We start from the raw sequence: 19,121 nt of genomic DNA, 5'->3' as shown, positions 1-19,121 counted from the left end.
CACATATACATATCATATAAACACAGGGAGGGGGTGTTAACATTTGCTCTATTTCAAAGTCAACTGCAAAATCTAAATCTAAAAACACTTACTGTTGGCTGCAAACAAAAGTGATGTGTCTGAGCCAAAACCAGCATGCTGTGCTGCAACTAGCTCTCACAGTCTCACTTCAGAATTAGACGTCCATCCATGTTTATCAAGCATCAAATTTCGAAGTTGTTCCAAATGTCAAATTTCAAAGTGTTTAAAGTTAAATTAAGGGATTAACCCCTCATTTTTAAGGGTAGGGTTAACTTTAGGCGTTAACTCCGAAATCTTAAGGTTAGGTGTTAACTCTGAATGGTTAAGGTAAGGGTTAAGGTTTGGGATAGGCTTAAAACTAAAATCTCAAAACCAATATTTTTTGCTGGATTTGAAAATGCAACCTTTGGCACCAGAGGCAGATGATAACAATGATCACTGTTGCCCCTAGTGGACAGTTTCCACATCATCTCCCAACATCCTCAGACATGGATGGACATCAAATAATGACTTGTATCACGGGTAACCTGGCTGGCTATGCTAGGGCTGCTAAATGGGCCAATCTGATAAAATGTCACTGATGCTTTGCTTCCTTGTTATGATTTAAACAGTGTTAGGTATGCCCAATTAGCTTTGTTTACGTGGATAATATAAATATAGTTTGGGGGGTACGTTGTCATTTTACTTTTTATAGCAAGAGCCTGTTATTACTTCCATTCATAAGCCTACCATCTTTGTTGTCATCATAATAATGTCATGGCCTATTTCTGTATTTCAGATAATCATGCGTGTACAGTTGTACACACACGCGCACACATACACACTTTATCATTCGCTGCTTGGTATCATCTTGTGCATTAATAAGGTAATGTATTCTAGGTGAGTACATCCTTCTCAAAGCTGCCTGCTGAGGTTTAAGTGGTGGTAGTAAAGTCTTCTCTGACCTCACTCTGTCGGCATGCTGAGAAACTCAATAACACGGACTACATTGACTAGCTAGGCCTACCATAGCACAACTGCTAGGCCTACATAATCATAACAGAACCATAGCATAACTAATAGGTCTACACAGCCCCACAACTATAACATAACTTCAGATGTAGGATCTTCATTTGATCACTTTTTTGTTGCTGAGCATTTTTCTGCACAGCAGGAGATAAAATCTTGTAGTGTATTTGAGTTTTAAAAGGCTTCTGATGTTTGTCAGAAGCCTAATGACAAATGTATCAACCTCTACAAAGATGTCAATTAATTATAATCCACATAATAATTCACATTTCCTGTTGCTGCAGGATTATTTTCCTGTTGTAGCAAACTGGCTCAAATTAAGATTCTACATTTGTAACAGGTCCACATAGATCTAGAACCATAACAGAACTACTAGGTCTACATAGACCGAGAACCATAACAGAACTACTAGGTCTACATAGACCCAGAACCATAACAGAACTACTAGGCTTAGGCTTACAGTGTGGGCCTACAGACCCAGCACCATAACAGAACTGCTGGACCTACAGATCCGGCACCATAACAGAACTGCTGGGCCTACAGATCCAGCACCATAACAGAACTGCTGGACCTACAGATCCGGCACCATAACAGAACTGCTGGGCCTACAGACCCGGCACCATAACAGAACTGCTGGGCCTACAGATCCAGCACCATAACAAAACTGCTGGGCCTACAGACCCGGCACCATAACAGAACTGCTGGGCCTACAGATCCAGCACCATAACAGAACTGCTGGGCCTACAGATCCGGCACCATAACAGAACTGCTGGACCTACAGATGCAGCAGTATAACAGAACTGCTGGGCCTACAGATGCAGCAGTATAACAGAACTGCTGGGCCTACAGATGCAGCAGTATAACAGAACTGCTGGGCCTACAGACCCAGCACCATAACAGAACTGTTGGGCCTACAGATGCAGCAGTATAACAGAACTGCTGGGCCTACAGATGCAGCACCATAACAGAACTGTTGGGCCTACAGATGCAGCAGTATAACAGAACTGCTGGGCCTACAGATGCAGCAGTATAACAGAACTGCTGGGCCTACAGATGCAGCACCATAACAGAACTGCTGGGCATACAGATCCAGCAGTATAACATAACTGCTGGGCCTACAGATCCAGTACCATAACAGAACTGCTGGGCCTACAGATCCAGTACCATAACAGAACTGCTGGGCCTACAGATCCAGTACCATAACAGAACTGCTGGGCCTACAGATCCAGTACCATAACAGAACTGCTGGGCCTACAGATCCAGCAGTATAACATAACTGCTGGGCCTACAGATCCAGTACCATAACAGAACTGCTGGGCCTACAGATGCAGCAGTATAACAGAACTGCTGGGCCTACAGATGCAGCACCATAACAGAACTGCTGGGCCTACAGATCCAGTACCATAACAGAACTGCTGGGCATACAGATCCAGCAGTATAACATAACTGCTGGGCCTACAGATCCAGTACCATAACAGAACTGCTGGGCCTACAGATCCAGTACCATAACAGAACTGCTGGGCCTACAGATGCAGCAGTTTAACAGAACTGCTGGGCCTACAGATGCAGCAGTATAACAGAACTGCTGGGCCTACAGATCCAGCACCAGAACAGAACTGCTGGGCCTACAGATCCAGCAGTATAACAGAACTGCTGGGCCTACAGATCCAGTACCATAACAGAACTGCTGGGCCTACAGACCCAGCACCATAACAGAACTGCTGGGCCTACAGATGCAGCAGTATAACAGAACTGCTGGGCCTACAGATCCAGTACCGTAACAGAACTGCTGGGCCTACAGATGCAGCAGTATAACAGAACTGCTGGGCCTACAGATGCAGCAGTATAACAGAACTGCTGGGCCTACAGATCCAGCACCATAACAGAACTGCTGGGCCTACAGATGCAGCAGTATAACAGAACTGCTGGGCCTAAAAGACCCGGCAGTATAACAGTACTGCTGGGCCTACAGATGCAGCAGTATAACAGAAACTCCATGACTGTCAAGGAGCTAGCCTACTCTCCTTGCCTTGATAAATATAACAAACTCAAACCAGTTGTCTATTAAAACTTTTCATTGAAAATACGCTATGTTTTGTAATTGCATCAATGTTCTATGTTATTTTGATTTATGGTCACTGGTGAAAGGAAAGAAAGGTATGACAGTTTGTGGGCACATACAAATATTTATTTGGTTTTGGAGGCAAACATTTTATTTGTCGTTCCAAACTATTTACTCTTCCATTCATGCATTTGTTGACTAAAACTATAACTAGTAAGTGAACATGTCGGTTCTTACGCCATCAGAACCGAAAATATACGTTTGTTTAGCTACTTTGTTTGGAAAACAAAGTAAAATTGTAAACCAACACTGATAGCCTGAAAACATGGTAAAAACGAAAATGTTGAAAACATGGATGGTCAGTCCTTGCATCATCCATAGCTGTCTATTTGAGAGAGGTTACATGTCTCCAGCCCCATCCCTCAGCTATTTACATTGTCAAGGGGACCACTGGTATTGTTTGAACTGCAGATTTCCCTTATAAGGTTCAATACAAGAGATAGTCACTCAAGACTGTAGTAGTCCACCTCCAGCCACCTCCTGCAGTGTCCAGGGCACCTGGCACATGAAGACGTCCTCTCCACCATGTTGGTACAGCTGCTGCTCCTCCAGCCCAGCCTCCAGCCCCAGACCAGCAACAACAGCTGGAAAGAGATGAGGCTTTGTCTGGCTCAGTAGACCCGAGCTGTTAACAGGGGCAATCTGATATTAGTCTGGCCGCAGCACCCAGTCGAGGGGCCATGAAAGGGCACTGACTGCTGGTTTCATCTGATGGACGGACCAAGAAGTCCCATAATAGGGACACAGAGAGGGGACTATGGAATGTGTATATGACCAGCCTGGAAATATAGCAGTGAGTTTAAGAGATCATGTTGATATGACTGGACTATAGCATACCGGGGTCGTATTCAGGATACGTAGGTTAGGGCAGAATGCTGGAGGCATCTTGAGGCTACTACTCAGGTGGAGATCATTATCCGGAGACGTCACCTCATCACTTCATTCATCCACCTCATCACTTCGCTGTGGAACCAAATGGAACCAAATAACAATGGGATTGATGGAATATTTCCAGGGGATACCTGTTGGTGAGTGACCCTTTTCATGTGTCTTCAAGTTGGTCCTCTGTCTTCAGGTTAGCCCTAAAAAGCTGAGGAGGAGGAGAGGACGTGTTTGTGTTGGACCTGGCTCAGCATATCCTGAGGATATGCCAAGGAATGACCTCAAGTAAATGTTTGGCTGTAAACATGGCAAAACCCTGAATTAGTCTACCTTTGGATTAGGGACAGACCGAGTAAAGGTAAACATAAACATACATAGAGAAATGTATACAATTTATAGAAACGTAGATTTGAATCAGCCTGGTGAGTGTACCACATTGGCATATCATTTTCTCTCTGAGTGGCAGGTCAATCGGCCTGACCATCCTTTGTCACAGTTATTCAGCATAAGAGAATGTAGGCATATATTAAGCAGGGTAAGTATTTATTACTGTATTACAGTTTAGTCCATGGGTGAACAAGATTTTATCATTGTCATTATAATTTAATAACGTGGGTTATATTTTGGTCATGTGATCAAGTTATGAGGTCAAGTGTCAAGCCTACATTTTAATCCATCATAAACCTTACTCAAAAGAAGGACAGATTATAGATATACATACAAATAGCCCATATGACAATCATGACAAGCATTCATCTATTCAGTGAGAATAATCCCTAAATTGATTGAGCATCCTCCTATGTACCAGAGTCCTTCCTGATAAGGATCTAGCTCTATTTAGCCCCTCCCACTCTGTCCTCTATCTCTCTCTCTTTCTTTACTTTCCTCCCGCTGTCACTCCTGACTTGGCATGGCAGCATGAAGGCTAGCTTGCATTTTAATTCGGCCCTGAAGTTACTTATTTCATTATCGATCATCCGTAATGCTGAATCAATGTTCATCTTGTTATGTGGACCATACCCGTGTAATACAGTGATAGCGCGGCCCACAGTTACTCACTCCTTTTACAAAGTGACTTTACCGTAAAATCAATGCCTTGTGTTACTGATACCGGGGAAACTGCAGCAGGATGGATAGTGAGTGGGCAGCCAGTAGGCAACCGGAGAAAAACACACCTGCAAATGCAACGTTATATGGGCTAAAAGGCAGGCACTCACATCACATAGTGCTAGTGCGGCATCCAGTTGTATCACCTAATGCGCGTTGCCAATTTCTGTCACTGGATATGATAATAGTTTGTAAGAATGGTGTCTATGAATGTTTGAAAGCTATTGTGGCAGGGTTGATATTCATATTTATAGAATGAAAGTCTATAGGCTACTGTCTGAAAAATCATACAATGTCACATATGGAATGCACACCGATTGACGTTAGTGCAGAAGCTCTATTGCTCCTGTTATTGTAGTGTTGCAGTAGTTTATAGACCTAAAAGTGTAATAGTGGGTTTGATAGATTTAAAAACATAATATGAACAAAAACAAAAACGATTAGCCTACTAATAGGCTACTCTTATGCGTTCTACTAATGTTAATAATATTGCAATAACATGGTAATAATAGGCTACTTTGAGTAGGCCACAGAATTGTGGTGGTATGTGGGGGATATATCATATTTTCATATCTGTTCATTTGAAACCACAATCCTGCAGAAGTGCCAGGATTTCGCTGAGGACATGTGTTGGTAAATAACGACGGAATAAAGTGACCTGGGACGGCTAATAAAACAAGTCTGAACCCCTCAGGACCGATCGCAGAATATTTACCAAAGCAAAGCAGCAAGGAAATGGAGAGAAAGAGTGCACCGAGACCGAGCAGGCCATTTGACACCAGGAGCTCTGACCTTACCAATCAATTACTGCCCGTGGCTGGCGGCAGCTCTACAATTTACTCCCAAATTCACTCTTTATAGGCTCGTTTCTGAAACTGCCTCTTCTCCCCACCTTTGATGAGGCAGGCGAGAGAAACTCCCGATAGATATTAGTGCAGACGTGAACAGTGAGCAGTCGACTTGCCCTGACTGCTGTTAAGTAATGCAAGTCTATTTGGGATAGCATGCCATGTAGGCCTAGTGCATGGAATATATAGGCTTGCTTGCTTATTTACTAACCTTTAAAGGCATACTAATTCCCAATAATTGACTGTTTGGCAGGGGGTCAAAGTTCACATTGTGTGGTTTGTAGTCTATATAAAAAAATCTAAACAACATGCTGGCCAATGTCTATAATCGTTTTCTTGAGTTGTTTTGATAATTATAAATGGTGAACATGGGCGATCTGATTGAACCCAAAACTAAAACGTAGCAGTAACAGTCACACTTGGATATGATAACAGTTTCAGGATACAATAACTAACTATATGCTTAAAGGTCTATGTAAAGCACATGTTAACTAGTTATATGTAAATCACATGTTAACTGTACTAATTTATTTTATCTGATGTTATAAAACAGTTTAATAAGTTGCAGTCCATTGACTATCAATTTGTTTCTAATTGTGAATAAGGATTTCACTGTTCAAAATTCCTTACTTTTGCGCTAATGCAAATCGAAGTTATCTATTTAATATGCATGGTTGGATTAGTGTAATGTAATTAAAATAATATTATTTGAATTATTCCAACAGTAAAAAAATGTAACTTTAAATCTATTTTGAAAGTACTCTTGCTTTCGGTAACTACAATTAATTTCTTAAACTATTTCATTGATTGGATTATGTCCCTCTGCTCTTTAGACACCGCGAGATGTATTGCTCTTTTATTTCTCTAATGGGACAAGGATTTGAAAGAACATATTTTCAGATAAAGGAAGTGGTACAGTTTTAACTCCACTACTCTGAACCAAGCCCCGTCACAGTCTCAGCAATGTTTGGATATTGCCAAACAACTCAACTCTTAAAAAGAACATAAAGAGGTCAAGAAGTTACGGCCTTATAATAGCATGCGAAGTTGTTATTGATTGTTCTCGTGTTCAGTGAACTTGTAAAAGGCCCTTCGTTCTCTGATGGCATAATGTGTCATCGTAGCTTCACACAGTGTAGGCCTATCATCATTGTGGGGTAGAACACGTTCTAAATTATTCGAGATTTAGGCTAAATGACCAACATGGCTTTTCTTGACCATAAATCTGTATGGAAATAGTTGTAAATCACTTTGGTCCCATATATAATCGTTACAACCGTTCGCCCTCATACCCTAATGAAACTTAAGATGCAAAAAAAAAGGAGTCTAAACAAACTCTGCAAGCTGCTGGGTTTTACTAACGTCTCCCTCCAAAGGAATAACAACGGTAAACCCTTTTTTGTCAAGGCAAAGCAAAATGGGATGTAGACCTCTCTTTCTGTGTGTCTCTGTCTCTCTCTCCCTCTCACTGATACACACACACACACACACATACGCACGCACACACACACATACATACACACACACACACACACACACACACACACACACACACACACACACACACACACACACACACACACACGCACACACACACACACACACACGCACACACACACTTAATTTCACCATCCCCCTCTTCCACCAACAGCCCAAAACATCAAGGGTCATTAATTGTGTTTTCTTTTCAAATCCTTTGTCACCGCAATTAACCGATTATGATCAGAAGGCTCCTTTAAATGGATTCCATGTGTGATAAGAAATGTATTACTTGTTTTCTGTCGCCTAGGACTTTTGGAAAATAGTCATTTGAATAGCCTCTGTTGAAGGCTTTGATCTCGCCTGTTTCTGGAGCTTCATATCGTCATTTGAGATGTGTTGTTGGCGTCTTGTGTGTTGCATAAGGAACCACGCTTGAGCGATGTATATATACCGTGTATATTTGCCGTTGAAAATGATGTGAAATTGTGTCATCTGCAAAATTACCCTCAAAGAACTCTGTAAAAAACAGCCCTCGAGTCACTCTCCTGTGATTGTCCTCTTTTGCATGACCGAAACATTAGCCTACATGGGTTATATTATAATAATAGATACATGTATAAAGAATTTTAAAAAATAATAAAAATATGCCTATATTATTATTATTATTATTGTTATTATTATTATTATTATTATTATTATTATTATTAGTGATGATGGTGATTATTGTTATTATTATTATTATTATTCCTAGTAGTAGTACTAGTAGTAGTAGTAATAGTAATAGTAGTAGTAGTAGTAGTAATAGTAATAGTAATAGTAGTAGTAGTAGTAGTAATAGTAATAGTAACAGTAATAGTAATAGTAGTAGTAGTAGTAGTAATAGTAATAGTAATAGTAGTAGTAGTAATAGTGGTGGTGTGGCTGCCCCAGTGTTTGGTGCATTTGATTCATATATCCATCGTGTGTATGTTATAGAGTCAAGCGGAGAGGGAGTGGAGGTAAGAGAGAGAGCTGAGAGTCTTAATGGTTTATGGCTATGCCAGTTTCCCGGGTCGTTGTGAAAGTGTTAAGTTAGTACATATGTGTTTGATTGGGGTTATAAATCAGTCCTAGGGGCCCTGACAGGTCCCGGGGATGAGACACGTGTCCATCCAAACGCGGAGCGCCTCCGAGGGGACACTAAATGGCAGATATGTCGTTCACACTCACACTTCCAACCACCTGAAAACACGAAAGTTGGCCGTTCCAATATTCAGCATTTCCATACACGTGTGACACTTGACACACATCTTACACTAACTTCTTCACCTATTTCTTCACCTATTCAAGTTGAACTCATTCAACTAACACATTCCTCCCTCAATCTGAAGGCAAATATCAATGTTGAGTTTCTCAGCTCAGCTCAGCTGTAAAGTCTGGGCCCTCCGTTCTCTCTGCTGCAGGTTGGTGTGTGTGTGTCACACAGTGTTATTGACTGCTATGTAGTGATTACCATGCCGGTTGGATGGCATCAGCCACTCGCTGTAATTAATAACCTCATAATCCAGGTTCGGTTGGGTGTCAAGATGCCAGCACGTTAAAGGGGAACACGGAGGTTCTGCACTGAGTTCATGGAAACAAGGCGTAGCATTATAGTCTATATGAGAAATTGTAGATGCTATTATCCCTCCCAGACAATGATATCAGCTCCAAAAGAAGATTAAAGGTTTAAACAAGTAGGCCTACATAGACATAGACCTAGTTCTTGGAAACCGGATCTCATCATTAAAACTAAACTGAGATTGGTGAGATTTAATCTCGCTGTCAATATTGCTCCGAGATTTATCATATTCAAATAAACTGCAACAACAATGCATAAGTCACCACTGTAGTTGTTTTGCAAACGATGAACAGACATATGATGGTACAAAGACGGGGATGTAATACGATTAGGGATGTTTCCTACATATTTTTATATATTGATTCATGGAATTTCAATTCTGACTCCCTTGCTTTGTTTTAATCCGAATTATTTACAAGACAAAAATGGTTTTGTCAAATTCATATGGCGGAGTTCTTAAAGGTAGCCTAATCTTTATGAGCGATAGTCTTATAAAGATTATATATTTTTTCCTGGAAGGGAAGCCTTGGTACATACATACAAAATTAGATTTTATAAGATTGTTTTTAACAGGCCTAACCTGTTTACAAATAGCTATGGCTTTCCGTGCAACATGAATAACATCAGTGAATATTAAATCAATTAAACCACTTGTAATTATTATTATTAATATCATTACTACTATTATTAGGCTATTATTATTATTGTTATTATTATTATTATCCTCATCATCATCGTTATTTTATGACACTATTATTATTTACAGCAACATAATTTGTGTTGTTGTAGTTCGTGTAAAATATTTATTTTCCTCATTGTTTTAGTTTCCAGTGTATCACTTTAAATGTATATCCACCACAATACGCAACGTGTTAATTACTTATCGTTGCCATTGTTGACGCTAACACTTTGCATTCATTAACAGCGCAGGCGGTAATCACCCATGCAGCTTTTCATTTCTTGACAACTTTCTCTCTGAAGTCAAATGGTTACATGCTAACTGTTTGATGTCCCAAATTAAAAGAGTGATTTGAGTCCGATCCGCTTGCCAATTGTTAGAAGCGTCCGCAACGGTGTAAAACGGTGTAAGAAAACACAACTTAACCATAGACTTCTAGCATACGTGAGTCAAAATCACTCGATACGGGCAAACAACATACATTTCTTAGGTCTTTCTTTCCAGTGGACATGAGTCGTGGCTGCACATACGTGAGACACATGCATTAGAAGAACTGGAGACACTAGGCTTATGTGAAGTTAATCACTCAACAACACTGAAATATTTACTATTTGTGCAAATGACCACAAATTGTGAATTAACACTAAAATGGGGTAGGGCTCAGGCGAACAAATAACAAATTAAATTATTGGCGAGCCATCAAATGAGATTTGAAAACAATTCAAATAAGAGATCGCGACGTCAGTGCACTTATCCAGGGGAAATACAGGAGAGAGAGAGAGAGAGAGAGAGAGAGAGAGAGAGAGAGAGAGAGAGAGAGAGAGAGAGAGAGGCGGGGGGCAGAGCGAGAGTGTGTATAGGGGGTGAGATTTGAGAAATGGGAGGGGCTTCTAAACGACTAGAAATGTCAATCAGAGCAAAGAGTCGCAATAATCTAAGGCAATCTGTAAGGACCTGACCTTAGTCCATCCAGATCAATAGGGAAGTGAAGGAGGACGGCGCAATCGGATCGTTTACACTGGCTGTTTTTGAGGAAATATAGACTTCCCTTACACTTTGTTGTACTCACTGTAAAGTGGATATCGCAGTACGCACCGCGAGGGCGATTCTCTGCTTTTTGTGATTGCAGCAGACTTTTTTCTACGACCATGTCTTTCCCGCAGCTGGGATATCAGTACATCCGACCGATATACCCACCGGAGCGCCAGGGTATCAGCAATGCCCGAGCCGGGACGGAGTTGAGCCCGTCCGGGGCACTCTCAAACGTTCTCTCAACTATGTATGGATCACCTTTCGCCGCAGCAGCACAGGGCTATGGAGCATTTCTGCCCTATTCAAACGATATATCAATTTTCAATCAATTGGTGAGTGCCTTTGCTAATTTATGCCTCTGGTTTCCTTCATTTGCTTTTACCCCTATCCAGACAAAAAAAAAGAAAGGGCGCAGTGACGTTACGTTATTGAGACAATGGTCCTTGCAGGACTAAACAAGAAGACTCGTTGGTGAACTTTGTTATTGACTCCTTGTTTTGTAAATAGTTAAAGTAGCTAAAAAGTAGCACAACAACCGAAATGTCAGTCGAAAATCTATGTTTAGACCAATAGAAAATAAAGAAAACAACTGAAATCAAATGCAATATATTGCATTGGATCTTACAGAGGTTAAACGTGTGAATGCATGCATCTTGAAATACATTGAAATGTTTTTGCAATTGGTAGTGAAGTGTTATAAATCAAATAGTTTTGTCGGGAACGGAAATTGTGCGTAACAAATAAAAATGTGTAACTTTTACATATGGTAATGCTTTTGTTGGTCATAAACGCAGAAATGACAGGTCCTATGTAAAGAAAGATATGTGGTGATACTGGCTTTATCTTGCATATATTGGCCTATATGATTTTGTCTTATTTAACATAAAGTAGAATTTCATTTTGCAAACATCATTAATCTATCATACTATCTCACACATCCCATTGGGTCTCTGCTCTTTGTCTTTTAGGGTGCTCAGTATGAGTTGAAAGACAGTCCAGGCGTACAAGGACACCCAGGATTTGCCCACCATCACCCAGCGTTTTACCCATATGGCCAGTATCAGTTTGGTGACCCGTCCAGACCCAAAAATGCGACCAGGGAGAGCACGAGCACACTGAAGGCCTGGCTAAGCGAGCATCGTAAGAACCCCTACCCCACCAAGGGGGAGAAGATCATGCTGGCCATCATCACCAAAATGACCCTCACCCAAGTTTCCACCTGGTTCGCCAACGCCAGGAGGAGGCTAAAGAAGGAGAACAAGATGACCTGGACTCCCCGGAGCCGCACAGACGAAGAGGGAAATGTTTACAACAGTGATCACGAGGAGGGAGAGGAAGAGGACAAGAGGGAGGATGAGGAAGAGATTGATTTAGAAAATATCGACACGGAAAATATCGAGAATAAGGACGACTTGGATGATCAGGATGACCTACACGCTGATTTAAAATTAGATGGTAGAAGCGACTCTGAGATTTCAGACGGCTATGAGGATTTACAAGGGCCCGATCAGAGATTTCTGAAGGCTGTAGTGAAGGAGGGCAAAGACATTCACGTGGACCGGGGCGAGCACTTCCACCACCACCACCATCACTCTTTTGAAATTAAAGCTTCACAACCGAATGGCGAACAAGTGAAACTGAATCCTGTGTCCATCAACTCGCCCCCATCAGAAAATAACGCGGCCCCGGCCCAAAAGCCAAAGATTTGGTCTTTGGCGGAGACAGCAACAACTCCTGACAATCCCCGCAAATCTCCACAAATGAATGGCAGCAACACAGTTGGGCCCGCGGCCCAGACCATAATCAGCCCTCACCACAGACTCATCTCTTGTCCTGTTGGAAAAATCCAGAACTGGACAAACCGAGCTTTTTCTGCCCACCAGCTCGCATTACTGAACTCTAACCATTACCTTGGACTGGCGAACCAGGCTTCGGCTAACGGGCTCGCCCTCTACAGCAGGCAGCAACACCAACACACGCAGGACAAGAGTCATAGCTCAGACACAGCCGTCACAGGTACATGTCACCAACACTGAGGCTGGCGAGCCTGACTGTATAACAAACTGTTCATTATTACTCTATTTCAGACTTTACTTATCCCTCTTTAACGCATTAGCCTACTTAAATAGGCCTGTTCTGGACAGACATTTTGAGGCCGTAAAGATGATCATAAAAAGTGTGTTTCCATGCTGTCGTTTATGTGACAGAATAAGGTGGCTTTGAAGCTTTGAACTGGGGGAATACAGACAGGGGTGTTCGAAATAAAAGGCATTGGTTTTTAATGTTATTATCAGCTGGTTTATTGTGAGAATGAATTTTCATTCATGTCCGAAAATTATTTTTAAATTCAGCAGTTGGCCCCATATTTCTTTGTCACATACCTACTTCAGTATTGTACGTGCTTGTATTTAACCCGTGACTGACGTGAAGATCCCCAGGCAGTAAAATAAAGTATAGACTAAATTCACTGCGACAGTGCTGTGCTCTAGTTAAAGACGGGGAAATGAATGCATTTTTTAAATGTATTTTATTGCCATTATTATTTCAGAGAGATCTAGTGCCTTGGAAGCAGAGAAAAAGTTGTTAAAAACAGCCTTCCACCCAGTTCATAGACGGTAAGAGTCTGTCATCTTTATTTTATTTGGATATATTATTTTAGATGCACATCCTATTTTATCGTTGACTACCACATTTACTCAAACTGTAGCCCTTGTGTCCTATTTGTAGGACATCGAATAGATGGATTCCTCCGTGCTTGTCTTATTTCGTTTAGGCCTCAAAATTATATTTGCATATTTGTCATGCAAAAATCCCAGCTCAAAATTTACCACATTGCTTTTATAACCGGCTCTCATTTTCCAAAAGCAATCTTCACTTTATATCAGTTGACTTTTCAGGCAATTCATTACCTTGCAGTTGTGGGTTATTATTATTTTCCCTTTGCTGAGTGTATTTATTTTCTTGACCCGTGTGTTGCAGGCCTCAGAATCAACTCGAAGCAGCCATGGTTCTGTCAGCTCTCGCCTCCTCCTAGACTTTGACTTTTTCTCTTTCTTTTTATGGTTTTATTTGAATCTGTTGTAAGGAATGTAAAATAAGAATAATACATCTGTGTGTACTTACCTTGTAAGCATGTCCTGTGTAAACCTGCTAATGTTATAATGTATGAACCAGTAGTCTGTGAGTTTTCTTTTTCTTTTTGTAAGTTCTGTGAGGATTTGATGTTCAAAATGTTTTGTATATAAAGTAAAGAAAATGTACATACTTGTGAACCAAATTGTACAAGAAAGTCTATATTTTGGCTAATAAATGAACTGCTGCAACTTTATTCAAATCGCTTGTGATTTTTGGGAATATGTTTGTCTGATTATTGTTTTGTGAAAGGAGAATTAGCTGTTGTGGGCGTTAGATGTTACGAATTAGATTATGAAGTGGTGCAGAATTGCAGTGCTTGCTTTTTGCATGTGTGTGTATCTGTCTGCGTAGCCTACGGCGAATAGGCTTCATCATACTTGGTTGTGATAAGTAAATATTCTAGCAGGATTTGAGGCATTTTCATATAATTACTTAAGAGTAATTAGCTGACTATTGCATCGTACATTTGGATATTCATGTTCTGGGATTATCCTTATTGAGGCGTAACAGCCGAATTAAAATGAATAATTCTTTCATTAATTTTCGTCTGAAGTTGTATGGCATATGAAGAGAAATTATGTAGGCCTACTGACTATTTTAATATTTGGATGGAACTATTTTGGACTGAGAGGTTAAACATCGTATAGCCTGGCTATGCGTAAATGGGTTGTGGTGTTGTATGTACGATGCAATCTCAGTTCGCGTGTAATATTTGTGTTAGGCCTACTACATGTTTTTTTTTATGCATCTTCAATTTGGTCAGCCGTTGTGGGCTGCACTGCTAACCATATGCCACCAATACATTGTGATATCATTTATTTAGGTTTGTTTCAACATCTAAGATAATTTGCATGTCAGAAGCGTTGTGAGATAAAGTTTATGTAAAGTTGGAGTTGGAGCTCCCTCTACAGTCAAATCTAGTCACCATCGCCCATTCTGCGGTCTGGAGAAGACAGGAATATGGATATTTCTCTGGTTTTCAATATGAAATCTTTGATCAAAGCAGCCTTACCTAAATCACAACGTTGTATTGTAATTATTAATATGTTATCAAGCCATTGAAAAAATATTTTATATAGGCCCATCGTAAAAGCGTTTGTCATGGGTTGGCATGCATTAAAAATACCTTCTCCAGCGTTACACTCAATTGACCTAAAATGGTTTAGGGATATGATCATTTCATTCTTAACAATTAATAGATCAATATTTTTTATATGACCTTTATTTGTACATATTAACTTGTTCCTTCTGCATAAATACCATTGTTAATTAACAGGCCATATAAACAAATAAAATAAATGGGGCGCTTAATCACACAATTCGTTGTTTCGGTATCCTTTACTTTAGTGTTTTTCCCTCTCAGTTTATTTCACTTCACAAAAAAGTATTAAACGTTTAAATTGTACATTTCAACCCCCTCTTCAAAATGGTTAAAGTTGTTGTAGGCCTATGACCATTTCCCCAACTTGTCGAGGAAAGAAAAAACAGGCTCGGCCTACTGCAACAAAAGAATCAAGAAAAAACATTACATCCTTTCGAATTTGTGTCATGTTTACAGTCAATTGTGTAGTGAAATTAAGCGCAGATTTCGAAATAGAAACGAAATACGTGAAAATAAGATACTTCTGTAGATTTATGAATATGTTTGAATTAGCCAATTAAATAGTCTTCTTCAAAAACCTACATGTTTTTTTTCTAGAAAATAGAAGCATACAGACCATATGGTTTTCAAATTGTATGGGGAGCCCCAGATATAATTTTTCCCTCTTTGTTGAAGTTAAAAAAATTCAAACAAATGGCGCATTATGTCACACATTCCACCAATTGAGCCGCTTTGTTTTCATGGCCCGCTCTGGGATGGTTACATAGCAGCGCAACACAACAGACAGAAAAGCCCAACATTTCCAACGGACATTCGAGGCTGTGCTTAAAGACCAGCCGGGGGAGAAAGCTTTGGACCGGGGCTTGGTATTCTACTAAGTAGGCTGGCCTTCTCGCGCTCCTCTCACCATGCTGCCTTCCTGTCCAATCAATTATCTTCCTGAATGCCCTCTATCTAACTGCGCGCGCACTATGCATATTCATAAGTCACAGCGGCTAGTTGTGACACTGATTGATGTAATCATTTTTCTGGTTTGTGCCCACTTTCACTCGGAAACGCACCGGCACCTCGAGCTCTGGCTGCACCGCGCGGCGCAGGAAGTAACACAGAGAGAGTGACCAGCATTCGCCTATCACCGATGACCCACTTAAAACACATAGCACAGGTCACGAGAGAGAACGCGCTTCTCATACCAATAAATATGCCCAAAGATTTGTAGGTTGTTAAATTAACTCTAGCCTACAATGAAACTTAAACCTACAGTATAAAAGTACATCATATTTGATACATTTAAATGTAACCAAAATATACAGTATCACACTTCCTCTCAGAATCAGACATGTTTATTATGTATTAAAATGTAGTCAAATTGGCAGAATAGATTGACATGATATTACATCATTTTTAATCAAAAACAGGAATTACAAATAATTTTTCCTATCAGTGATAATACTTGCAGTGGAATAATAAACTATAAGAACCTCAACAACTATCTCCCCTCCTTCTCACACATACACATGTGTGCGCACGTTCATTACGATCATAAATATTGATGATGATTTCCTCAGTGTTCTGGGGGATGTTAGCTGATAAGGGAGCTTCTGGAACAATCTCTCTTGATCATGAGAATTCAATCGGAATGCTACTGAAAGGACAGTGATCGTTGTTCAGAGTGCAGAGGACCTCTTCTGATTCGTGCATGAAATTAGGGATTACAATTCCTCAGTACAAACAAACTAATCATGCCTGTGTCTATGTCGCCATATGTGTCCAACCTGCTACGGGTTGAACAGAGCAAATGGAATGCATTAGCTAACATTTCGCTCAGAGCTACACAGCACAGCGCATGCAGGGGCCACTTCCAGCGGGGCACGGTGTGTCACTCATTTCCCCGCGTTAAGTGGATGTCCTCGTGCCTATTGAGCAATAATCAACACTGACTCCTCTTTTTATTTCCTCGCTCCCAGCGATGTTAAATACTCTGACTGATTGATTCGCCAGAGAGTATGGTTTAATAGCACAACGGATAAAAAAGGAAAGGCAACACACATTTACGGATGGACACCTTGCTTGTGCGCATTTATACACAGAAAAGAACAAGACAAACATGATCAAAACGAACATCATTTTTACAAAAAGCAGTGTCCTTAATATAAATGCAGCAGTGCAGATATCATCTTCATGAGGAATATTAAATGTGAGAATAAACAGAAATACACACACATTTTAGTTTTTATAGACAAGTTCATTCTTGTGCTTGTTGGGCAGTTCTATTTTACATTATAAAGTGAGAGTGATCTGAGGTGAGTCTCATGCACCAAGGCTGTGGGAAACCCAGTTCCTATTGACATGCTGCAAATAAATGGCATTTCAGTCCATCACTAATCACATGTCCTTTGTTGTCCTGAGTGCTGCTCACATCCAGCATCAATGAATAAAGACAGAGGTACATAGCTACGCCCTGCAAAAAAAGGAATGTATTGTTACAAACTGATTTTGAGGGGGGGGGGGGGGGAATCCAAGATAGAAGATAGAATCATGAAAAGGAAATCTAATCTGTAATTCTGAGCTGTGCATTGATCCAGAGAGGAGGGTGGGCAGACAGGACGGATGGATCGGACGCACGGACGCGGTAGTGCCAGGTTGGACGGTGTAGTAGTGGGGTCGGTGGAGGGGCCTTACCAGGCAGCCAATGGAGCCATCAGAGAGAGATGGAGGATCCATGTGAATGGAGAGAACGAGAACAGAGGAGTAAATAAACAGAAGAAGGGGCCAGAGGTGCCCTGTGAAAGAGAAGGCATGCCCAAATAAAGAGGGTCAGCCTCGTGTTTTCACCTCATCCTCCCCTTCTGTCATTGCGACCCTCGTCCCCCTCTGTCCCCCCCCTACCCCTGACACAGGGACAGACAAATGTCATCTCCTTTGTGGCCCCAGTCCAGCTTTGAAGAGGACCACTTTCTTTGTCCTGTGAGCTAATCCCTTTATGAGGCACTGCTGATATTCCCTGTCCCCTACAACACACACACGCACACACACACACATGCACGCACGCTCGTTCGCACGCACACACGCTCACACACACACACGCACACACACACACACACACACACACACACACACACACACACACACACACACACACACACACACACACACACACACACACACACGGCGCCCGGCAGGCCCAGAGGGCTGCCCTTTAAAACCCACCCATCCTGGGTGTTAGTCTGTGACCACAGGAGGAGAAGAGATCATCTCAGAGAGAACACATATCCCACCACAACGATATATCTCTGGTACACAGGGTTACAGGCCTTTCCACACCAGTCCAACATGTTATTGAGTTTACTTTACACATTGGATTTGAAAAGAGCTATACAGAAAAGCTCTCTCTGTAGTATGTCAAAGATTTGGACCTGCAACTCATGTGCCCCAAAGTATGTTTTATAGCCCATATTTATTATTAACTGTGGAAGTGGTGCACAAACAGGTTAAGGAATGGCCAGTGAGAGAGAGAGAGTAAAGGGGGTTGTTCTGTTTTCCCCAGGCCTACTATAGAGGACAAAAGGCCGGGAAGGAGTGAAATTCTCTTGGGCCGGAGCGGGAGAGAGGGAGGGCACCGATTTCATGCCTATTGTTGATGGGGGTTAGAAAGAGGAATTCTTTCACTGAATCCGAAAGGCAACAAGTGGGGAATGGGGGACAGGCGGACAGAGGGAGAGGCGTCTAGGCTTTTGCCGTTCACCCATCTGTAAGATTGTGCTTTTCTCAGCCCCCGTTAGACTCATCCCTCAGCCTCGCCCAAGTTACAGGGCAATTATGGAAATGCAGCTTTAAAGCAGAGCACTGCTCTCTTTATGTTCTTCCCCCTGACAAAGCAAAGGGCTCGGGCCTTTTTATCCCACCCCTCTATTAAACATGCTTCTGCACTACCATGCATATGTTCTGACTTTCTCCTTTTTGTCACTCAATGGAGTTGCATCTGTTGGTAAAGATTCAACTAAAGACTGGAATAAAGAATGAAATGTATGAGTGTATTTCTGAAAGTGTTTTTGTTAACTTCTTTATGGGGGTAGTATATTGTTAAATTCCCGACTTTATCA

The 19,121-nt window shown here is 41.2% G+C and overlaps 1 protein-coding gene across 2 annotated transcripts; it reads left to right on the top strand.

Moving 5' to 3' along the window:
- The first annotated feature begins 10,658 nt into the window (after nucleotides 1-10,658).
- On the top strand, nucleotides 10,659-14,109 carry irx3a (iroquois homeobox 3a). Of its 2 annotated transcripts, XM_021607719.2 has the most exons (4): nucleotides 10,659-11,113; nucleotides 11,750-12,797; nucleotides 13,330-13,396; nucleotides 13,761-14,109. In XM_021607719.2, the coding sequence occupies exons 1-4, from the start codon at nucleotides 10,898-10,900 to the stop codon at nucleotides 13,813-13,815; spliced, it is 1,386 nt and encodes a 461-aa protein (XP_021463394.2). In that variant the 5' UTR covers nucleotides 10,659-10,897; the 3' UTR covers nucleotides 13,816-14,109. The 2 variants fall into 2 exon arrangements, with proteins under 2 accessions (XP_021463394.2, XP_021463395.2); XM_021607720.2 differs by lacking the exon at nucleotides 13,330-13,396.
- The last annotated feature ends 5,012 nt before the right edge of the window (nucleotides 14,110-19,121 follow it).

Source organism: Oncorhynchus mykiss, chromosome 6 (assembly GCF_013265735.2).
Source record: "Oncorhynchus mykiss isolate Arlee chromosome 6, USDA_OmykA_1.1, whole genome shotgun sequence".
Lineage (NCBI taxonomy): Eukaryota > Metazoa > Chordata > Actinopteri > Salmoniformes > Salmonidae > Oncorhynchus > Oncorhynchus mykiss.
This window is presented reverse-complemented; position numbering and strand designations above follow the sequence as displayed.

Excerpts from the sequence above, each read along its gene's own strand:
- irx3a (XM_021607719.2), top strand. The coding sequence starts at position 10,898 with ATGTCTTTCCCGCAGCTGGGATATCAGTACATCCGACCGATATACCCA. Across the intron at positions 11,114-11,749 it reads TATCAATTTTCAATCAATTG|GGTGCTCAGTATGAGTTGAA; the intron begins GTGAGTGCCTTT and ends TTTGTCTTTTAG. Across the intron at positions 13,397-13,760 it reads TTCCACCCAGTTCATAGACG|GCCTCAGAATCAACTCGAAG; the intron begins GTAAGAGTCTGT and ends CGTGTGTTGCAG.